Source organism: Sceloporus occidentalis, unplaced genomic scaffold (genome assembly GCF_023333645.1).
Source record: "Sceloporus occidentalis isolate IW3139 unplaced genomic scaffold, rSceOcc1.0.p SCAF_102, whole genome shotgun sequence".
Taxonomy (NCBI): domain Eukaryota; kingdom Metazoa; phylum Chordata; class Lepidosauria; order Squamata; family Phrynosomatidae; genus Sceloporus; species Sceloporus occidentalis.
In genome coordinates this window covers 2,707,218-2,730,195 of record NW_028317082.1, presented here as the reverse complement: position 1 = coordinate 2,730,195, position 22,978 = coordinate 2,707,218, and the positions used below count along the sequence as shown (strand labels likewise).

At 41.3% G+C, this 22,978-nt stretch overlaps 1 protein-coding gene across 1 annotated transcript in view; it reads right to left on the bottom strand.

The window, feature by feature from the left end:
- Positions 1-22,978, bottom strand: part of LOC149283573 (late secretory pathway protein AVL9 homolog) — a 42,115-nt gene that overhangs the window by 7,748 nt on the left and 11,389 nt on the right. The window contains exons 3-13 of the mRNA XM_089497388.1: positions 20,655-20,740; positions 19,078-19,149; positions 18,749-18,838; positions 16,216-16,282; positions 15,357-15,397; positions 14,225-14,263; positions 13,761-13,830; positions 12,337-12,848; positions 6,280-6,414; positions 5,908-6,127; positions 4,039-4,156 (exon numbers count right to left, since the gene is read on the bottom strand). Of these exons, the coding sequence (XP_089353514.1) occupies positions 4,039-4,156; positions 5,908-6,127; positions 6,280-6,414; positions 12,337-12,848; positions 13,761-13,830; positions 14,225-14,263; positions 15,357-15,397; positions 16,216-16,282; positions 18,749-18,838; positions 19,078-19,149; positions 20,655-20,740 (1,450 nt within the window). The remainder of the gene's footprint in view (positions 1-4,038; positions 4,157-5,907; positions 6,128-6,279; positions 6,415-12,336; positions 12,849-13,760; positions 13,831-14,224; positions 14,264-15,356; positions 15,398-16,215; positions 16,283-18,748; positions 18,839-19,077; positions 19,150-20,654; positions 20,741-22,978) is intronic.

Sequence of the window (22,978 nt, the reverse complement as noted above, 5' to 3'; positions counted from 1 at the left end):
TGTTCTAGTGAGGAGAGTTTAGCGGTGAGGGAGTCTATGGCTTGGCGTCGCAACTTCTTCTTTCTAGCCGCAATTCGGAGGAACGAGCCACGAACAAAGGCCTTATGGGTAACCCAAAGGAGCTGCGGGTCGGTGCCCGGAATGTCATTGAAGCGATGAAACTCAGTGATGTCGGAGACAACCTCGGCCAGCACCCCCGGGACGCCAGGTGCGCGTGCCCGGCGTCCAGTCCCTAGGGCAGAAGGAACACTCCACCGCGCCGTGATCGGACCAGGAGATAGGGTGAATCCGCGAAGCATGTGCCGCTGGGGCCAGGGTCTGACCCAGGAAAATGTAATCTATCCTCGAGTAGGAGTTGTGAGGGTGAGAGAAGAAGGTGAAGTCCAGAGCCTTGGGGTGATGAATCCGCCAAATATCCACGATCGCCGCTGTTTTAGCAAAGTCTCTGAGTTGTTTGGAGGCCGGAGAAGAGCTCTGCCGCAAAGTCGGACCTTTCCGGTCAACGAAGGCATCCCAATAAGTGTTAAAATCGCCCCCTACTATAATCATGTGGTTACGAAACGGGAGGAGTAGATCCGAGAGCCGATGAAAAAAGGAGGCTGACTGAGTCGACGGGGCGTAAACATTGAGAATGACTGCAGGTGTAGTATGTAAAAGTCCCGACAAAAGGAGGTAACGACCCCACTTGTCACGCAAAACGTCCTCACAGTGGAAACCCATCGAGGTTCTCAGGAATGTACTAACGCCGTTTGTACGCTTAGTAGGATGTGTAGCATGGTAGTGGACACCAAAGGATCTGTTCCAGTATGTGGGCAAGGAGGCCTTACGAAGATGCGTCTCCTGTAGCAGGACAACATCGGCATGCAGCTTCTGATAGTATCGCATAGCTTGTCGCCGCTTCTGAGGGGAGTTGAGGCCCCGTACATTGTGGGTAATTATCTTAAGTTGATCCGGCGACATGGGCACTCACAGAAAAAAGCAGTCGGGACCGGAAAGCGAAGGCGACGAGTGTCCAAGGGAACACAAAAAAAAAAAAAAAAAAAAAAAAAAAAAAAGGGGAGGGACGGACGGAAGGACAAAGGGAAAAACACCAAGGAAATATGCCAAAATAATGTAATGATACACAGACGCGTAACAGCATAGGCATAGAAACGTACAAAATAAGGCACGAGTGAGATAGATGATCACATTATGGACACAAGGTCCATGGAAACTACAGCTCTGAACCCTGACTAAACCTCCCACCAGGAACTTCCCGGGGGAAGAGTCATCAGGCTGTAACTCGACCAGTAATGGTCGCACGGGGGTAGAAGATAGCACTACCATCAAGGTGGATACTCCGCCCCAGCGGTGGACATTCACCCATATATGCTAAAACAGAAACTATCAACAGATAAAACAATAATAAAGTGTAAACAGCCTGCTGCCCAGGCACCAAGTGGAACGCAGAAAAGAAAAAGAGAAAAAAAAAAATAAAAAGCCTATGTGTGTGGTGTACAGGAGCTTCCCCAGTGGACTGGGTGAAAAATGCCATGGGATGGGCATAGAAGGCTTGGGAGAGCAGACGGGGCCCAGGCAGCAAGCCTCGCCGTGTGCAGCGGTGGGCAGAGTGGGGGAGCCGAGTGTGCGGGAACGGACGGAGAGGGCAAATAAGAAAACAAAGAAATAAATAAATAAATAACGACACCCCCAGCTTGCAATGGGCTGCCGGATAAGAGGGCACTTGTGCAGTGTGAGACGGCCCGGAACGAGCCGGCGGCCCCCGGCTGGCAGGGCACGGAAGTGGGGGGAAATAAAAAAAATAAAAAAAAAATAAAAAAAAATAAATAAATAAAAAAAAAGGGGAAAAAAGCTATGTGTGTGGTGTACAGGAGCCCCCCAGTGGACTGGGTGAAAAAAGCCACGGGATGGGCATAGACCCAGGCGGCAAGCATCGCCGTGTGCAGCGGTGGGCATAGTAGGGGAGCCGTGTGTGCGGGACAGAAAGGGGCAAATAAGAAAACAAAAATAAATAAGTAATGACACCCCCAGCTTGCAGTAGGCCGCCTACTAATAAGAGGGTGCGTGTGCAGCGTGAGACGGCCATGTATGTGGCGTATATGAGCCATGGGAAGGGCACAGAAGGCGCAGAAAAAAAAATAAATAAATAAAAAAAACAACAATAATATCACACCACATCCACCGTAAACCTCGCAGTACGGGTACCAGAGGCACGGCCTAACGGGCAACAGGCAGGGTAAAAACAGGCAAAATAAATCAGAACAGGAGAAATAAAAAGTCTGAGACGAGACATCTCACGGTGGCGTCAAATGAAGAGAGTCCTCACGGAGGGGTACCCGCTGGAACCTCCTGCCAATCCCCCGGGTCGGGGGCATCCGGGCTCCGTCTGCTGCGTTTCCGGCCCAAACATAACCGAGGTAGAGCCAGGGCCTTGAGAAAGTCCTCGGCCTCCGAAAGGGACCGCAAAGATCCTTGCCTGTCCCCAGCGTGGACTTGTAAGGCGAACGGGAACCTCCAGCGATACGCAACGGAATGCGCCCGAAGATGATCCGTGAGGGGTTTGAGAAGCTTGCGGCGCTGCAGGGTCCTGGGAGAGAGGTCAGCATACACCTGGATCTCAAAATTGTCGAGCGTGAGCGTAGTCGATCTCGCCGCCTTCATAACTTCTTCCTTGATGTTGTAGTCGTGCAGCCTCACGATAACATCCCTGGGTTTTTCAGCAGGGCCTGGTCGAGGGCGCAAGGCCCTATGGATCCTGTCCACCAGGAACACCTCCTGGGCAGACTGCGAAAGGAGTTGGCGGAGCAGCAAACGGAGCACCTCGTTCAGATCCAGGTAGGTCTCAGGTATCCCCCGCAGCCGAAAGTTGGAGCGCCGTGATCTATTCTCCAGATCCTCCTGAGCGTCCTGGAGTGCAAGAACCTCTTGCTGCAGGGAGTCGATGTCGCCAGCCATCTTGCGTTTGTCGCGCTGTAGGGTGGCGTGGGACCGCTCCAGCGTGTCAGTGCGAGCGCCGATGTCCTGGATGTCGCGCTTCAGGTCGCCGAGTTCAGCGTGAATGTGGTCCATCAGATCCCTCTTTACCGAGCGCACAAGGTCTTTGATGTCGGCAATGTCCTGCTTAGTGCAGGCCTGCGTCGCCATATCGGGTAGAGGCCTCGGGTCGTCGTCTTGAGGAGACACGGGAGGTTCAGGAGTCGTGGGCTTTTTGGGAAACAAATCCTGTACTGACTTCTGCTTGGAGGACTTGCGGGGCCTCCCGGACATTCTCCCGTCACAGACAGCTGCAAAGGGGCGATGTAGGGTGAGGATGTGCGCCAATTTACAGCATTTGTTAGGGCTGAGTGGAGGAGCAAAAGCTCTACGCGTCCATCTTGGGTCGTGGCTCGCCCCGCCCCCCCGCATAATTGTTTTTGAATGTTAACATTTTATTTAACTACCGTATTTAAGACGACCCTGATTATAAGACAACCCCCCAAAATTTTAATATTGATTTGGAAAAAAAGCCTGAATATAAGACTACTCTATAGGAAAAAAGTTTTACTAGTAAATATTAATTCAAATGTAATTTTTTTTCATATTTAATAAAAACTATGATTGAAATGCAGTTCTTGTTTTTATTTCCTTTTATTTGCCAACCTGCCCCTCAGTTATGTACATCTGCCCTCCAGATATGCCTTATAGTAACCCCAGCGGAAGTGCCGGGTAGCAGCGGAGGTTGTCTGCGCACATCTCACCAGCTGCAAGAGAGGAGGATCCAGGTCCCCTGCAGCACAGACAAACTCCACTGCTGGCCAGTACTTCCATTGGGGCTTCTACAGTGAACCACTGGAAGATCATGTCACGCTGGCACTCCATCATAGAAGTCCCGGCACAAGAAAAAGGGCGTTGGAGCTTCTCATAATGGAGAGTAATTTCATTTTTTTGCAAGCTGAAGAATATACATTATAGAACTTACAAGCGACTTTAATATGTCTTCTTCATTTAATGTTTTTGCCTTTTTTGACATTTACATATGTAACAAATTTGTTTGCATACCTTGGATTCACCTCTGCAAGAGCAGGGTGTTTGTTGCTGTTCCACACTCTGTAGTTGTGTGTAATTTTCCATGTACCTACAAAAGCTGATCCATAGTCTGACAGCAATTTTTCATTGTCTGTAAAAATTATCAAAATCAATTGTACAGCACTGATGCTAGGCAATAATTAAAATGTCCTGCTGAAGGCGTGTTACACGAGTACTGAAGTGTCTATTTAAAGGCATCGATACAAAGAGTGCTGATTGTGTTATCAAAATACTTTTAATTAACCCCTTTGTGACAATGGCTGATTTTATTTTTTGTACCCTTCGTGACAATTGCTGTTCTGCAGTGCTCGTGTTTAGCTGTAATTTTCTCATTTCCCGTTTACTGAACCCACACAAGTTATATATTGTTTTTTCAGGACAAGAAGGGCTTTCTTTAGATGTCATTATTTTGATTGTATCATATCATTTACTATATAAAAAGTATAAAAAAAAGTATAAAATATGGTGAAAAATTGAGAAAAAAATGACTTTTTCTGACTTTTACTTCAAAAATCTTTTACTCATCTAAAAAAGCTAATGAAAAAACCTGCTAAGTAGATTCTACTATTTGTCCTAAGTTTAGAAATGCCCAATTTTTATTTTTTTTTGCATTTTTCTGCACTTTATGGGGCAATAAGTACAAGTAGCGTTTTGCTATTTTAAAACTATTTTTTCCAAATCAGGGTATTTTAAATGCTAGTATTTTAACTCTTTCCATGCACTAATTCTACCACAGTCATTTTTCTTGATTTTTTTCCACATGCATTTTACTTCAGGTATGAATTAACAAGTCCTGGTATATGTCACTGTCACACAACACCCCAATATGTATTCAGCATGTATAACATCTCCTGAGTACAGCGACACCACCCATGAATCAGTTTGCCTGGCTGTTTGGGGGCAAAAGGGCCACATTTGAGGCATGCACATTTTTCAATGTTGAACTTTGACATTTGGTCCACTGCTCATGCCAAATTTGGTACATCTTTGAGCCTGGCCAATTCAATGTGCCAAATAAACCAGCGCGTCCTGGGCTGGGTGTTCGGTGACGCTGAATGCATCGCTATTGAGGCATTTCAGCAACACCATTGAAGTTTAGAAGGCGATCACTCTTTTAAAACGGGTGTCCATTGCCATACAGTGTATGGCGGAGAAGTTGACGCCCCATGGAAGGGCGAGACATGGCCCCTGATGCCGATACCGAGGCATTACAGCAACACCATTTGGGTGCAGAAAGCGAACGTAGATCACTTTCTGCACCCGTTTAAAGCCATCACGGTCATGGCACGTCAATTGTCACTAACTGGATGTTAGTGCATGACGTGCCCGGATCGTCAAGTGTCATCAAGGGGTTAAGTACCTATACAGGGACCCTAAATTTGGATTTTTTGAAACCCAATTCACAGTAAACTTAGCAATCAACTTATTGGAGGCAACACATTGGCTGTCATGATAAATCTGTAACCCTGTTTAAGCAGTGCCCCCCTCACTTTTTGTTATGGGATGCATTACATGTTTTTTTAACCACTGGACAATGCTGTATAATTCAATGGTGCTATATCTACTAAACACATTTGTAACAAGGCCAAACTTCATCATGGGCTAATGAAGTGTGAGTTCCTGATATAGTATCTTAATGACAGTATTTACCAAGTAAATGGAGACTCCTTGCTAAGAAAACATCTAATGATTAATATGGAACATTGTAGGACCTATAATACTAGTGTATTACCTAGATTTTGTAGACCCAATACTTTGGCCATTAAGTACACTGGGGGTTTTCCCCATAACATATTGATGTGTGGCAAATGAAATAATACAATTTGCTTTGTTTAGTTTTACCTGGCTGTGAGATGGCAGAAAGCAATGAATGGAGGTAGAGGGCAAATTGTGCCCTGATCCATTCGTCTCCTCCTTCCCAGCCGGTGCCATCCAAGAAGACATCGTCTCTGTTTTCAGTGACATGCTTAACTAAGTGGTCTGTAAATCGGAGGTCAGCTGTTGTAGGGTTCAGGATCTTCCTGAGTTCTGGATCATGAATCTGAATTCGAGCTTCTTCTACCTGGATCAACAGCACACAATTGTATTTAGCAATCCAAACTTACACTTGTGTCAGTTCTTGTTTTTCAGTGGTGTCTTAATGGACTTTTGTTGCAGTATTCAATCAGAATATTTAATCATATCAGAATTTAATCAGTGATGTTATTGACCCACCTCAACAATAGCATCACTAAGGTGCTTTTGCTGACGGAAAAGAATGTTCGTGGCGCCAGCTAAAAAACCTCGAACGCTGACATCAGAGAGTAGGTGATGCTGCTGCAGTGCCATGTACGGTAAACAGAGGTACCCCTGAAACAGTTAATAGGGAAAGTTTAATAAAACAAGCCGTACGTGCACACACTGACAAATATAATGATTTGGAATTTAACAAAACAATCTCAATTGCAGGGAAATGCATCAAAGTATAGGTGTGATCCCCCCCCCCCAGAATCATGTTATGCGACCTTCACATAAGAAGTGAAAACAACATTTCTAAAATAAAAGCAATTGATTGAACATGGAAGGGTTAGAAAAATAGATATAAACAAACATGAAAATATTTGCAGATATAAAGTTCCAAGCAATTGCTCTAGTAAAATGTACCAGGGGCTGACAAATCTACTTTGGATCTAGGACCCAGCCACAAAATGTAGGAGTCAGTCCCCCCCCCATCATGCTACTATTTTCATATATTAGAAGTTTCTACCATATCGCCCCTCTCGCTTCTGTTTAAGGTGATGCTCCACCATCATAAGTCCCCTTAATATAATACACATATTATAATTAAGAAAAAGGTCCTATTCTAGATATCTCACAAAATATATTTATATAAAGTATGGATCAATACATACAATTTGGAAAATGTATATGATAATCCATTTCATAAAGAATTGATAAAGAATAATCAAACTAATATATTAAATTAATAAGTATATTGCTAAATTAATTAATATATTGAATAACTGGAGAAAAATCAATTCAATGTTTAACCCCTTCGTGACAAAGGCTGATTTTACTTTTTGTACCCTTCGTGACAATGGCCGTTTTAACATTTCTGCGCTGCTCGTGTTTAGCTGTAATTTTCTTCTTTCCCGTTTACTGAACCGACACACATTAAATATTGTTTTTTTCAGGACAAGAAGGGCTTTCTTTACATGACATTGTTTTGATTGTATCATATTATTTACTATTAAAAAAAGTATAAAATATGGTGAACAATTTAGAAAAAAAATGACTGTTTCTAACTTTTAATTGAAAAATCTTTTACTCATCTATAAAAGGTAATGAAAAAACCTGCTAAATAGATTCTACTATTTGTCCTGAGTTTAGAAATACCCAATGTTTTTATGTTTTTTTTCTTTTTTCTACACATCATGGGGCAAAAAGTACAGGTAGCGTTTTGCTATTTCAAAGCCATTTTTTCCAAATCTGGTAATTCTTCCCCTCATGTGCCATTTCGGGTATCTTTGAAGCCGGCCAATGCAATTTACCCCATCAAGTCATATATTTTTGAAAACTAGACAGCCCAGGGTATTCCAAATGCTAGTATTTTAACCCTTTTCAAGCACTAATTCTACCATCAGCCTTTGTCAAACTTTATGGTAGTAATTTTTTTTGCATTTGTTTTTTCACACACATTTTACTTTAGGTATGAATAAACAGGTTCTGGTATATGTCACTATCATAAAACACCCCAATATGTGTTCAGCAACATCTCCTGAGTACAGCGATACCTCACATGAATGATTTTGCCTGGCTGTTTGGGGGCAAAAGGGCCACATTTGGGACATGCGCATTTTTCAATGATGAACTTTGGCATTTGGGGATCCACTGCCCATGCCCTATTTGGTACATCTTTGAGCCGGGCCATTTCAGTGTGGCCAATAAAGCCATATATTTTTGAAAACTAGACACCCCAGGGTATTTTAAATGCTGGTATTTTAACTCTTTGCATGCACACATTTTACCACCAGAATTTTTTCAAAGTTTGCAGTAGTATTTTTTTGTGTGTATTTTTCCCCCACACACCTACTTTATGTATGAATTTACAGCTCCTGGTTTATGCCGCTGTCACATGACACCCCAATATGTGTTCAGCAACATCTCCTGAGCGCAGTGATACCCCACATGCATGGGTTTGTCATTTTTTGGGGGAACTAAAAGGCCACATTTTGTACGTGTGCATTTTTCTAATTGGAAATTTGGGACATTGTTGAGCCCGGCCAATTCAATTTACCCCATCAAATCATACATTTTTTTAAAGTAGACACCCCATGGGCATTTAATATGCCATTATTTTAACTCTTTCCATGCGAGAATTGTTTTAAGCTAATGTGCTAATTTTAGGACTTGCTCACAAAAATATATTTTTTATATATATATTTTATTTTTTTTGCCTTTTTTAAAAAAAAAATGTAAAATTTTTTTTCAACTTGAAGGTTCCCCTGATAGTGACATCAGTGGGAAATTATTTTTACATTTTACATTTTTTTTTACTATTTTTTTCTAATTATTATTAATTTTATTTTTTAATTTATTTTTACTAATCACACTGTGATTAGAAAGCTGGGCTTCATTGACTTGCATGGTTGAATATGCAGTACCTGTATTCAACCTGCAAGTGGGGCCAGAGTTCTCTAGAGGGTCAGGAGACCGTCTAGCGAACTTTTTCTTCACCTTTATTGTTTTTTTTTTCCCGGGCCGCCGCCATCTTGCAGACATCTTCCACATCGAGGCATTCCAGCGACACCATTTAAGTTTAGGAGGTGATCGTTGATCGCCTCCTAAACGCTTTTAAAACGGGCGTCCGCCGCCATACAATGTATGACGGTTGTTGACGCCCCGGGGAGGGGCCAGACATGGCCCCTGGTGCCGATCGTGGCGTTGCTGAATGCCTCGAGGTCGAGGCATTACAGCAACGCCGTTTGGCTGCAGAAAGCGAACGTAGATCGCTTTCTGCACCCGTTTAAATGCGTGCCGGTTCTGGCACGTCATTTGTCATAATCGACTTGTTTTTCCGTGCCGTGCCAGAACCGGCAATTGTCATTAAGGGGTTAATTAAAGTTGATAAATGTATTATTAAACATAAACAGAGCAACATGAATATACCTGAAATATGCTTGGTTCCTGCACATGTCATGAGATGCTGCTTGACCCCGTGCAGCACACACCCATCAAGCAGTCTCCTGCCTCTCATCTCCATCTCCTAGGTGTCACTAACGCTAACTTCAACCCTCACTCACGCTCACACTAACACCATTCTGACATCAAATTAACACACTGATGTTAATGCCATATACTAACACACAAGCTAACAGCATACATTCATCACCATATGGCTACAGATACAGTTAGGTCTGGAAATATTTGGACACTGGCACAATTTTAATAATATTGACTCTGTAGGCCACCACAACGGATTTCAAATGAAACAACTGAGATCCAATTGAAGTGCAGACTTTCATTCAAGGGGTTGAACAAAAATATCATATGAAACTTTTAGGAATTGCAATAATTTTCATACACAGCCCCCTTATTTCTGGGGCTCAGATGTAATTGGACAAATCAACACAATCTTAAATAAAATGTTTAATACTTTGAATAATTTTCAATGACTGCTGGAAGTCTGGAACGCATGGACATCACTAAACACTGGGTTTCCTCCTTTGTGATGCTTTTCCAGGCCTTTAATACAGCCGTCTTCAGTTGTTTGTGGGTTTTTCTGCCTTAAGATTTGTCTTCAGCAAGTGAAATGGGAGCTTCATCAGGTTGAGATTAGGTGACTGACTCGGCCATTGTAGAATATTCTACTTTTTTTTGCCTTAGAAAACTCATGGGTTGCTTTCCAAGTATGTTTTGGGTCATTGTCCATCTGTAAAGTGAAGCACTGTCCAACCAACTTTGCTGAATTAGGGTGAATCTGAGCAGACAATATATCCCTAGACACTTCTGAATTCATCAGGCTGCTTCTGTCTTCTGTCTCATCATCACCATCATATGTGTACTAGTGACCCAGCGCCATTGGAAACCACGCATGCCCATGCAACCACACTGCCTCCACCATGTTTTACAGATGATGTGGTATGCTTCAGACCATCAGCTGTTCCGGTATGCTTCAGACCATCAGCTGTTCCAAGCCTCCTTTAAACTTTTTTCTTCCTATCATTCTGGTGCAGGTTGATTTTAGTTTAATCTGTCCAAAGATTGCTGTTCGAGAACAGGACAAACTTTCTTTTAGTTGTTTGGCAAAGTCTAATCTGACTTTTCTTTTCTTGAGACTTATAGATGGTTTGCACCTTGTGGTGCCTCTGTATTTGCTCTCATTAAATCTTCGTTTTATGGTAGACTTTGATAATGATATGCCTACCTGCTGAGAGTGTTCTTCACTTGGCTGGATGTTGTGAAGGGGTTTTTCTTTACCATGGAAAGGATCCTACAATCATTCACCACTGTTCTCTTCCGTGAATGTCCAGGCCTTTTGTATTGCAGGGCTCACCAGTGCGGTTTTTTCTCAGAATTCATTATTGATTTGGCCACTCCTAATGTTCCTGCTACCTCCCTGATTGTTTTTTTTTCTTTTTTTTGCAGCCTAAGGATGACCTGTTTCACTTGCATCAAGAGATCCTTGTTCGTATGTTGTGGCTTCAAAGCAACAGCTTCCAAATGCAAATGCCACACTTCAAATCAATCCCACACCTTTTACCTGCTTAACTGATAAAGAAATAAAGGAATTGCCCACATCTGTCCATGAAACAGCATTTGAGTCAATTGTCCAATAACTTTTGGTTCCTAAATCCTTCCTCCCATTAGGATGTGAATACCTTCAAATTAAAGCTGAGAGGCTGCACTTTAAGCCCATATTCATTATTTCCGGACCTAGCTGCAACTTGAACTTATTTTGATAAACAGCCGAAATAACAAAACTTTTGTCAGTGTCCAAATATTTCCGGACCTAGCTGTACATGCCAACACCATACACAAAAATATACTTACAGTAACACACACACTCTAAGACGATATGGTAAAGTACACGCATGGTAACACACACTAACACTATATGCTGACATACACACTCAAGCTAATGCCATACGGTAACACAACACCATATGCTCATACACAATAACATCACATTCTTATACACATGCACACACTGTCCAACAACGTACACAATATTCATATATAAATAAAATATATGCATTACTCTAGCACTATACACACTAAACCTGGGACTACAACACGAGACATTGACAAACACACTGACTCTAGCACTACACATATACATATATATGACTCTGACACTACATTACCATACCTGGGAACTTCTGGGCTCTGGTTACCCGGAGGCTTCCCTTGCGGGACGCAGCCAGGACTACCCGCCGACAGCAGTGGGAGTTCCCACCGATGACAAGAAGTGACTTCTAGTTGACAATGCACATGGGGTTGTCAAGCCCTACATTACACAAATCAATTTTTATGTCTACATAAAGTGAAACTGCTACATATTGTTGACTAGCCCACTTTAAATGTGATTTGCACATCTCATTTTAAGTGTGCTTCCCGATTAGCTTTTTAATGTTGCCTATCACAATATAGGTTTTCATTTTCTTGTAATATAACAGCATAAAAACACGATTTTGAGGTGCTACTGTAGAAAGTCTGCTATTAAGAGTACTGTTTTCTTTTTTGTTTTGAAGGCATTCTTCCAAAGCACTTCCGATGCCTTTGAAGTGCTTTGGAAATATTTTTCCCCTTAAATCTTGCAATTTTTAAAAAAGAAATACATTTAGGCTGTGATACATTAATGTTTTGATTGAGATTTAAAAGTATACTCATGACAAAAAAACTGTGTTTAACACTGAGCAACAAGACCACCAATCTTGTCCAGACATTGCTAGCTAATCCTGAAGACCTAGGCAGACCAGTAGGAACCAATCCTCATTATCTCTGCCTCTCTCATTTGAGTTTAAGAACCTTACACTGGGGATCATAGCAATAATAATCCTCCAGCTGATCACACAAGGTAAAGTGGCAAGTCAAGAGACGAGCCGTAGTTGTCCAGTAAGGGGTTTCACATACAAAAACTCTGGAAGGTACAGGGGATGAGAGGTTAAACACTTTTTTATGTCTGTGTACAAACATATCTACTTAGTTTATTCAACAAATTAAGTAAGATAAAAAGGCAAACGTGATGAGTTACTTGTGGTGTTTGGCAAAACTTCACACATAACTAACCTTTGTAAAGATGGCCAAAGGCATTCCATATTGGTCTTCTTCTAGCCCAGATATAAGCCCTGGGGTAAATACTGCCTGTCCTGTGTTAGATTGAGGCTGAACTGTAATGGGTATGCCACCTGAAGAAACAGTGTCCTTATTAATACCATCATTCTGTCCTGTCCCATTACTCCATAGGTCCCCTTCATCCTTTGAGATGCCCTCCTCCAGTATGCTGGGATCTAAAGTCTCCCACTCACTCTCTGTAGATTCTGGTGAGGTATGGGAAGGAGGACGCACATGTTCAACATTGCCATTAGTATCTGATTCAAAAATAGGCACTTCAGGCTGGATGTTTTTAAACAGCAGGTTCTTATTTGGTTCATGTTCCTCTTCAGTTGCATTTGACACCTCCAAAAAAAGTGGAGAGATATTGTCATGTGAAGCTGATGCTGCAGGGAATTCGACATCTTCCGACGTGCTCTTTCGAGGTCTGTACTGTGAGCTGTCCATTAAACCATGCTCAATCATGCCTGCAAAAAACAATTAGGAATATTTTCTCTAAGCATTTAGACCCGTTTGCAGATTTTAAGTGCAGAACATGTATTCATCACATACATTAGTTTAGGGCTGCAACAACTAATCGATAACATCGTTAATAATCGATATTGAAAATCGTTGTCAACAATTTTCATTATAGAGATTTGTTGAATCGATTTTATCGAATATAAGATGAGGGTTTTTTCAGAGCAAATGCTCTGAAAAATACCCGTTTTATAATCTGACCTCAAATAAAGGTCTGACTATAACACTAAGATTTAGATCCCCCTCAGAGCTGCAGGTGAACATCTGTGCAATGCACACAGACAACCTCCGCTACTGCCCGCCACTTCCACTGGGGCTTCTATGATGGAAGCCCATCACAGAAGCCCCAGCGGAAGTGCCAGCAGCAGCGGAGGTTGTCTGCGCGCACTGCGCAGACATTCACCGGCTGCTAGAGAGGAGGATCGCACACAGGTCTGCGGGAGACCTGGATCCTCCTCTCTGGCAGCCAGAGGACGTCTGTGCCACAATCTCCGCTACTGCCCTCGACTTCCACCGGGGCTTCAATGCCGGCGTGAAATGACCTTCTGGTGCTAATCATAGAAGCTCCAGCAAAAGTGGCGGGCAGCAGTGAAGGTTGTATACGCGCATCGCGCAGACGTTCACAGGCTGCCCCACTAGACAACATGAAGGCTGGAGCACGGGGGGGGGGGGGGCAAAATGCATATCGGGGGGGGGGGGCAGAGTGGCATTTCTGAAGGTATAAGGCATATCTGGGGACACAGTGGCATATCATACCAACTAATAGATTATGAAAATAAGTTGCAAAACCCAACAAGGATAAGAAAGGATCTTGCATTGCAAATTGGCTAGACCTCTCTACTTTTGTAAAAACACCTTACCTGGAAAAAGAGACAAGACAGTCATCAATGCCCCCACCAATCGGTTAACAGGTGACACGTAAAAAAGGACCTACAGACAACATAAAGATAACATGGCACTTAACTCCATTAGTTTAGTTATTAGTAATTACAAACACCAGTAAAACTTTTTGCCCCCAGTGTGCTGGATTAATGTTTGTTTAAAAATACTATGTTTTTGATTAAAAAATACTCATAGGAACACAGAAAGAATCTCTTACAAAAAAAGTCTTAAAATAACCAAAGCTAATGTGTTAGGAATCTACCTCTTACATTTGCCAAAGCAGTAATCTCAATTAATGTAGAATGATGCCAAAAGCCATATTGGGGCAAGACAGACTTCAGTACTACTTGCTTTTTCTTAGTACCACTGCTCATTAAATGGTAAAATATTGGATGTGTGTAAAAAGTAAAGCAAACAAATAAAAAAAATTATATCACCTTACTTTTTTCTCAAGAAGAATCAATTTAAATAAGATTAAGACCTGCAAAAAGAAGAAAAACACATACTTAATACAACTTATGATAAACATGGTGGGATGAAATGCATGACTGTTAACAATGAGCTAAAGTCTAATATTAAGCAAGTAGAATGTGACAAGGCAAATGTGGAAGCTTTATGTGTAGATATCAGCTTGGTGCAAAAAAAGGAAATCAACTACTGGTTGGGATATGTTATAAAACACCTAATGTTAATACTGATGAGGAAGAACAGCAAATTGGGAAAGCTGCACATCTGGGACATAAATTAGGACAGAGGGACTAGTAGTTCTGCAAGGGGATTCAGGTTTTTGAACCTGTTAAATGACACCTTCATGTCACAACTGGTACAAGCAACAACTAGAAAGGATTCTTGTCTAGATCTTGTTCTAACAAACAATGTTGATCTACTGTCAAACATAGTAGGGAGCAATTGGGTAATAGTGATCACAATCTTTTGAAATAAACTCAAAAAAGAAATTGCATATAGGGGAATACTAAAACATTTAATTTTAAAAAGGCCACTTTCAATCAGATAAGGGCAGCTTTACAACATATTGACTGGCATAAACTCTTCAGTGAAAAAAACACAGAGAAAAAATTGAATATCTTCAAACATATATTAGAAAGGTACACTTCTCAGTATGTACGATTGGGTAATAAACTAAAACAGATTGAAACCAATGCAGCTTAGTGGGGAAGTAAACCAAGAAATTTAAAATAAGAAAGGGGCTTTTAAAGCATTTAAATCAGACAAATCAGAGGCATCCAATATAAGATATAAGGATACTTGGCCTAGGATTTCAGTTTTGTACTTGCGCTTACACTATTTGAACCTCTGTAGGAAGCCTCTCTGCATTTTTAATACTAAAGGCAGCCTTCCTGGTAGCTATCACCCTTGCTAGGATAATATGTGAATTACAGGCTCTATGTATGCAGGAACCCTTTTTAAAGTTCAATGATGATAGAGCATACAGAGTACAAGCTGAAAGTTGTGTTGTCCTCCCATTCGGCTCAAAATATTATCCTTCCTACAAGCAAATTGAACAATCCCGCTGGTTAACTGACATTAGACTATCATGATAAAGACACTAGTACCTTATGTCTAAAGTGGAGCACGAGGTCCCGGGGAGACAAACCTAAAAATCCATAAATAAAAGAAATGTTTTAGATAAATGCCACAAGTTTTTTTTTAGTTCACCACTTTGCTTTCATCTCTTATTGTATGAATGAGTAATAAGTCTGATGCTTTAGACATCAATGCATTAAAGGTTAAGGAGAAGAGTGCTTTTCGCTTCATAAAGACAGGTCATCTGTTACAGATGTATAAATCTGGAGATTGTATATTTTAAAGCAAACAAGTATAATTAATAATACAGGCCCTTGAGAGTGATAGGCCAATGGCAGAAAAGAAGGGCGACAATGGCTCTTGACTAGTAAGTTCCCCACAATAAAAAAAAAAAATCAAACATGCCCACAACACACTGTTAACAGAATAAACCTTTATTCATTACAGCTATGAACATCTACCCAACAGAACAATGATGATAGAAGGATGCAATATAGCGATCAGATATTTTAAGCATTGTAATAACATATTTTGGTATACATTTTCATCCTACATGTTATACCTTAGTTTGTGTAAAGTGTCAGTGGTTTGCATTTCATTACTGCCTATTGCCTGGTGGCCTTTGTTTACATTATACAAGATAAATGCCAATAAAGAAAAACTTGACTACACAAGAATTATTCCCATTTCTTGTTATTGTTCCGTTGACCTCTACAGACTGAGTTCATCTATGTTTTCATTGTGTATAAAATGTCTGCCAGCTATTCCTGAACAGAAATTTGTGATACCAAGATTTCTATTGTAAAAATTACATGTTTTTTTTACAGCGGTTAAATAGGAACTGACAAGCCAAAACAAGTTCAAAAACAAAAAAGTGTAAATATTTACCAAGATATAGTTGTGATCCCTCTAATGCACTTCCTCCTAATGAGCTATTCATATGTTCATAAAGTTCCTTTAGAAAGACAAAAAAAATGTAATGGTACAGTCTGGGCCTGTATATAGATATTCTGATGTAAAATTATGAATATGCATTTAATTCTTATTTTTTAACCCCTTCAATCCCCTATAGACGTACCGGGACGTCCAAAAAACGCCCACAAAGAAACCCCTATGGACGTCCCGGTACGTCCAGCCCTTCGTGCAGCGTCAGGGACACATCGTTTGACAGCCTGGACTCCCCACTGACAGCAGAAGCCGGCTTTGCCGGCTTTCTGCTGTCAGATCGGCTGTAACAGCTTCCGGCATGAAAGCCGGTAAGCTGTTACCGGTAAACTGCCCGATCGCGCGATCGGGCATTCCCTTCCGGGCTACGTCACTGCTGCGGGGATATCCTGCCCTCCGATGAGGCACAGAGACGCTGCGATCTCTATGCAGGTCTGTGAGGACCTGCATAGAGATCACAGTGTGATCGGTGCAGGGGGATCGCGGGGAGGGGAGTGAGAAACCATCTCTCTCACTTCCCCTCCCGGCCTGTAACAGGAAAACTGAAAAAAAAAAAATGGTTAGTCATTTAAAAATAATAATAAATAAATCATTAAAATAATAATATAAATAATACTAAAAAAAATTATAATATGAGCTGTGATGTCACTGTGACATCACTGGTATGTTCAGGAGGTCCCTAGGAGGACCTCTAACCATTACTGTGTAAAAAAAAAAAATTAAAAAAATACAAAAAATGTAAAAACAATTAAAATAAAAAATAATTTAAAAAAAATATATAAAAAAAGATAATAAAAAAAATTCTTCAAAAAACCTTACATCCCATTGCCCTAGCATAACATCTAGCCAGTATAACCCTCCTTCCCCCGTTCACAACCCCCAAACCCGTTAAGCCATAGGCATAAAAATTATACAAAATTGTACACCTAATAGTATGCTCCCTGGTGCTGGGAAAGTCTGGAAAATCTATATAAATTAGGTATTTCTGAAATCAGGACACCTGAATTGATAAACTTGGAGGGGATTTTCCATCACTTTACCTAATTTTGTGAGGATTCAGAGGGAAAATGTAAAAAAAAAATAGTTTATTTTTCTAATCTTCGCTAGTTTTTACTAAATTTCTCATTCTAAATTTTCAGCTAATCATCCAACTATGGTATCAAACGAAAGCTCTATCTCTCCTTGAAAAAACAATATATAGTTTACATGGGTACACTATTCACAGGAAGAGAGAATCATCGCTAAACTGACATACCCCAAAAATGGCAAAATTGCTCTGGGCTTTGAGGTACCAAAAACCCCTGGGATTGAAGGGGTTAAGGAGACGTTACATGTTTATGTCAAAGGAAAATACTTTATACCTGAATAGACATGTTTTCAGATCAGTGTTAAACAAGACATTTGTTTATACACGTACACACGGAGTACACACTTACTCTAGGGAAAACTTTTAAATGAGCAACAGGAATATTTCATTTATGACTCCCCCGCATTTCCAATGTTGCTCCAGAATTGCTCACTGTGTTGGATCTTTGTAAAGCAAACATATTTTAATTAACGGCACTCATTGCTATTTTTCAAAGTTCCTGAACCCTAAAAGGATCTCAGAGATTTCCTTAATTTTCTGATATGGCCTTCTTGTACCTTGGCCTGATATGTATACTGTTACTTCATGAGGTGCCCCAGTTTTGTTTTTTTTAACCATGTTGTTTCCTCATGAAATGAGGAAACCCTGAAATGCTGTAAGTCCTGCATCATTAACCCCTTAAAGACCAGGCTGGTTTTTTACTTTTTGTACCCTTTGGGACCGAGGCTGTTTTAACACCTTTGCGGTGCTCGTGTTTAGATGTAATTTTCTCCTCACTCATTTAGTGTACCCACACAAGTTATATGTTGTTTTTTTTCAGGACAAGAAGGGCTTTCTTTAGATACCATGATCATATTATCTAATTTCCTTTAAAAAAAAATAAAAAATGACCCCCCCCCCACATTTTCTGACTTTTACCTGAAAAATCTTTTACTCATCCAAACAACCTAATAAAAAACCTGCTGAATAGATTCTACTATTTGTCCTGAGTTTAGAAATACCCAATGTTTTTATGGTTTTTTTTTGCTTTTTTCTGCAAGTTATTGGGCAATAAGTACAAGTAGCCTTTTGCTATTTCAAAACCATTTTTTCCCCCGAAGTTGGTCATTCTGCCCCATGTGCTATTTCGGCCATGGCACGTCATAGGTCATCACCTTACCGTTTTTGCATGACCCGTCAATGGACATTGAGGGGTTAAAACTTGACAACTCTAACCCAACACCCATTTTCATTTATTTATGAGCTGGCAAGAGATACAAGGATAAACCACAAGGCTAATACATTTTTTTTCTATATATTGTTAAACATTGTCATTTTTTTGTTATCTACAACATGCTCTTAAAAAACTAAACAGACAAAAAAGGTCTAAATGCTGCTGCATTTATATACCTTGAGTATTGATATTTGAGAAAAATCCTTTTCTTCAAAGTAGGCATGAGTAATGAGCTGAAGTTTTGCTTGAAGCAATCCATAGAGTGGCTACATACAAAATGAAAGCATAAAGCTAAATATTATAAGTCAATAATGGATCTAGTTACACTAGTCCAAATGCAATTACACACACAATGTTTATTGTAAACACAAATTACATTTACATTGAGTTCCCAAATCCTAAAACTACAAATTGCGTACAGAAAAAATAACAAAAACAGGTTTGCACAAAGGGCAGACGCACTAATTTACTGTGATATTTGTGACATACAAACCGAGTGTCTTACCAACTGACTCAATACACAAACACTCTTCTGTACAGTTTCGCGGGTAACATCGGCTTGACGCACTTTCAAGGACTGAAACAGATTAAAATAAACAGATTTTTTGTTTTAGGCAATGAAATTACACATATTAACAAAGCACCTAGTGTAATTCGACATTGTAAACAGATATTTATTTGTACAGCACTCTGGAATCTGATGACATAAATCAATAAATAACAATTCAATTGTACTTTAACCTCTTAAGGACACAACTGTTTATTTTTTGTACCCTGCGTGTCAGTGGCTGTTTTATCATTTTTGCTGTGCTGATGTTTAGCTGTAATTTTCTTCTCTCTCTCATTTAGTGCACCCACATACATTATATATTGTTTTTCTCCAGGACAAGAAGGGCTTTTTTTTTTTTTTTTTTTTCTTCCCAGATACCATTATTATGTTCATATCATCTAATTTACTTTAGATGAAAAACTGTTAATTGGAAAAATCTTTTAATCATCTAAAAAAATACTAAATAGAGTCTAATATTTGTCCTGAGTTTAGAAATACACAATGTTTTTATGTTTCTTTCTTGCTGTTTTTTTGTGAGTCATGGGGCAAGTAGCATATTGGTATTTCAAAACCATTTTTTTTTTTAAATCTACTAGAGCCCATGTCCTATTATGGACATATTTAAAGCCGGTCAGTTCAATTTGCCCCATCAAACCATATATGCTTGAAAACTGGACACCCCAGGTTATTTCAAATGCTAGTATTTTAACGCTTTCCATGCCAGGATTTTTGGGAAGATACTGCTCTAATTTAAGACTTGCTCATAAAAATAAACTTTTACTTTTTCTTATATAATACTGTATCGGCTCAATTATAGGCCGCACCCTTAAAGTTTGGTGCTATTTTAAAGAAAAAATAGTTTTTAAAGAAAAAATACACGAGTGGAATAGTAAAACAATATTTTACCTAATGAACAGGAACACATGTATTTAAAAAATTTTTGGTATCTATTATACAGTAAATTAGCATATTAGCAGACTTACCAACTTATCCCCAGACTCCCTAGTGTCTAGCGGGGGCAGCCGGTGGACGTCTGCGCAATGCGCGTAGACAACCTCTGCTGCTGCTCGCCATTTCTGCAGGGGGTTTTATGACGGCAGCAGTGGAAGTTGACTGGCACAGACAACCTCCACTGCTGCTGGCCGGTACTTCCGCTGGGGCTTCTATGGTGGAGCACTGGAAGTTTATGTAATGCGTCGGGCAATACGAACTGCGTATCCCTGCGCTAGACCCCGATTATAGGCCCAAAAATACGTGGCCTATAATCGGGCCCATACGGTATATGTTTTCAGACTTTTTTTTTTTTTTTTTTAACATTATGTTGGAACTGGATGGTTCCACTGATGGCGACATCACTGGAGAATTATTTGTACATGTTAACACATTTGTATTTATTTTTTCAACTATTTTTATTTTTTCCTTATTAGTTTATTTTCTATATATTTTACTAATCACATTAATAATCGCAAGTAGGGCTCCACTGGCTTGCAAGGTCGAACGCAGTACCTGTATGTTGTCATCTAAAACCATACCTTTGCGTCAATCTGTCTGTAGCAAGAAACGCCGTAAACCATCTTCTGATCTCCTGATCTTGGTGGAAGATGAAAAAACACTGTATCTAGAAAAAAATGGAGCAGAATAAGATGTTGGACATTAAAAAGACACACTTATTTAGTTAATCTGCTTGTACACACACACTGCTGCGAATGGGTTTCACTGTTGCCTCCACAGGCCTCTGGGTCAGAACCTTCAATCATTGGGTGTTTCAAGTACCTGCTTGCAGCCACATCACAAGGCGATGAGGAGCTCAGGGAAGCCAGCCCTGAAAAGCTCCCTGGTGTATATATATACACCCTATTGGCTCGGATATAGGCCGCCCCCGTATATAGGCCGCACCCTAAAAGTTTGGTGCTTTTTTAAAGAAAAAGTTTTTTTCTTTAAAAAAGCACCAAAAAACATGCTGCCACTCTGTCTCCCCCCCCCCCCGAGATATGCTGCCACTCCCCCCCGAGATATGCTGCCACTGTCCTCCCCCCCGCGAGATATGCTGCCACTGTCCTCCTCCCCCCCGCGATATGCTGCCACTGTCCCCCCCCTCGAGATATGCTGCAACTGTCCTCCCCCCCCCGCGAGATATGCTGCCACTCTCCTCCCCCCCCCGAGACATGCTGCCACTGTCCTCCTCCTCCCCCCCTGAGATATGCTGCCACTGTCCTCCCCCTCCCCCGAGATATGCTGCCACTGTCCTCCTCCTCCCCCCCTGAGATATGCTGCCACTGTCCTCCCCCTCCCCCGAGACATGCTGCCACTGTCCTCCTCCTCCCCCACCGAGATATGCTGCCACTGTCCTCCTCCTCCCCCACCGAGATATGCTGCCACTGTCCCCCCCCCCCCCCGAGACATGCTGCCACTGTCCTCCTCCTCCCCCACCGAGATATGCTGCCACTGTCCTCCTCCTCCCCCACCGAGATATGCTGCCACTTTCCTCCTCCTCCTCCTCCTCCCCCCCCGAGATATGCTGCCACTGTCCGCCCCCCCCCCCGAGATATGCTGCCACTCCCCCCCCCCCGAGATATGCTGCCACTCTGCCCCCCCCGACTTACCAGAGCAGACTCCTGGGTGTCTTGCGGGGCCGGCGGGGGACATCTACGCATTACGCGTATACAACTTCCAGTGCCGGCACTCAGCGGATGTGCCGGCACCAGAAGTTGTATACGCGTATTGTGTAGATGTCCCCCGCCGGCCCCGCAAGACACCCGGGAGTCTGCTCTGGTAAGTCTTGGGGGCAGAGGTAAAACGCATCGTGCGGACGGTCACCGGCTGCGGCGATGTGGGTAAACAACCTCCGCAGCCGGTGACCGTCCGCACGATGCGCTTAGACAACCTCCCGTGCCGGGACTCCCCCCGTGGAAAGTGCTGGCAGGGGAGGCTGTCTGAGCGTATCAGAGAGTAGGATACGGGTCACCTGCACCGCTGCGGGGGATCTGTATCCTAACCCCACTGCTAGACCCCGAATATAGGCCGCACCCCCACTTTAAAGACTTAAAGTGGGGGGGAAAAGTGCGGCCTATATTCGAGCCAATACGGTATATATATATATATATATATATATATATATATATATATATATATATATATAAAAATTTTGATATTTCTTTTGTGCACTCACTATGCATTGTGTCAAATCATAAAAACAAACTCTTACCATGGCTATTTTCAAAGCATTCTTACTTTACAGGATATTTCCCATTTGTCTCAAATGTTTGCATGGTACTGTATATATAATGTATCTTTACGTCTTTGGTTTATACATGCTGCCTTCGCTCTGTGACTTCCACTGCCTACTTGTTAGGGTTGCCATATCAGGCCATGTATAAACTACCACTTGCAGTTTATACATAATTGAGGGCAGCACTTCATAGGCATCATCGGCAACATTAAAAATGGGCAATATTGCAGCTCGTTATTTGTAGACAGTTATCTGGTTGCCAAAAGGCACTAACTTCTCCTGTAGTGAAAAAAGTCTTGCCTTGACTGCCTTAAGTCAGTGGAACAACAGATAAACTCTTGGATGCATCAAGAACGCTCACAAAACTTCACAATCCATGTTACATATGGCTCACAGCTCAAAGATGAGTGGTCATGAACAAATACACAATGGCAGCTTAATTCTTTTTCTTAGTGTATAAAAATGGTACTATTTTAAGATAAATATTTCAGAAAAGGAAACTTCAGGAACAAGAACAAAAAAATGACATCTATAAATTCATGTTTTATTTTCAAATGCATGGTGAGGCTCTCAAGCTACACACACACACACATCTATATTAACATGCTAACATACTTACACACATAT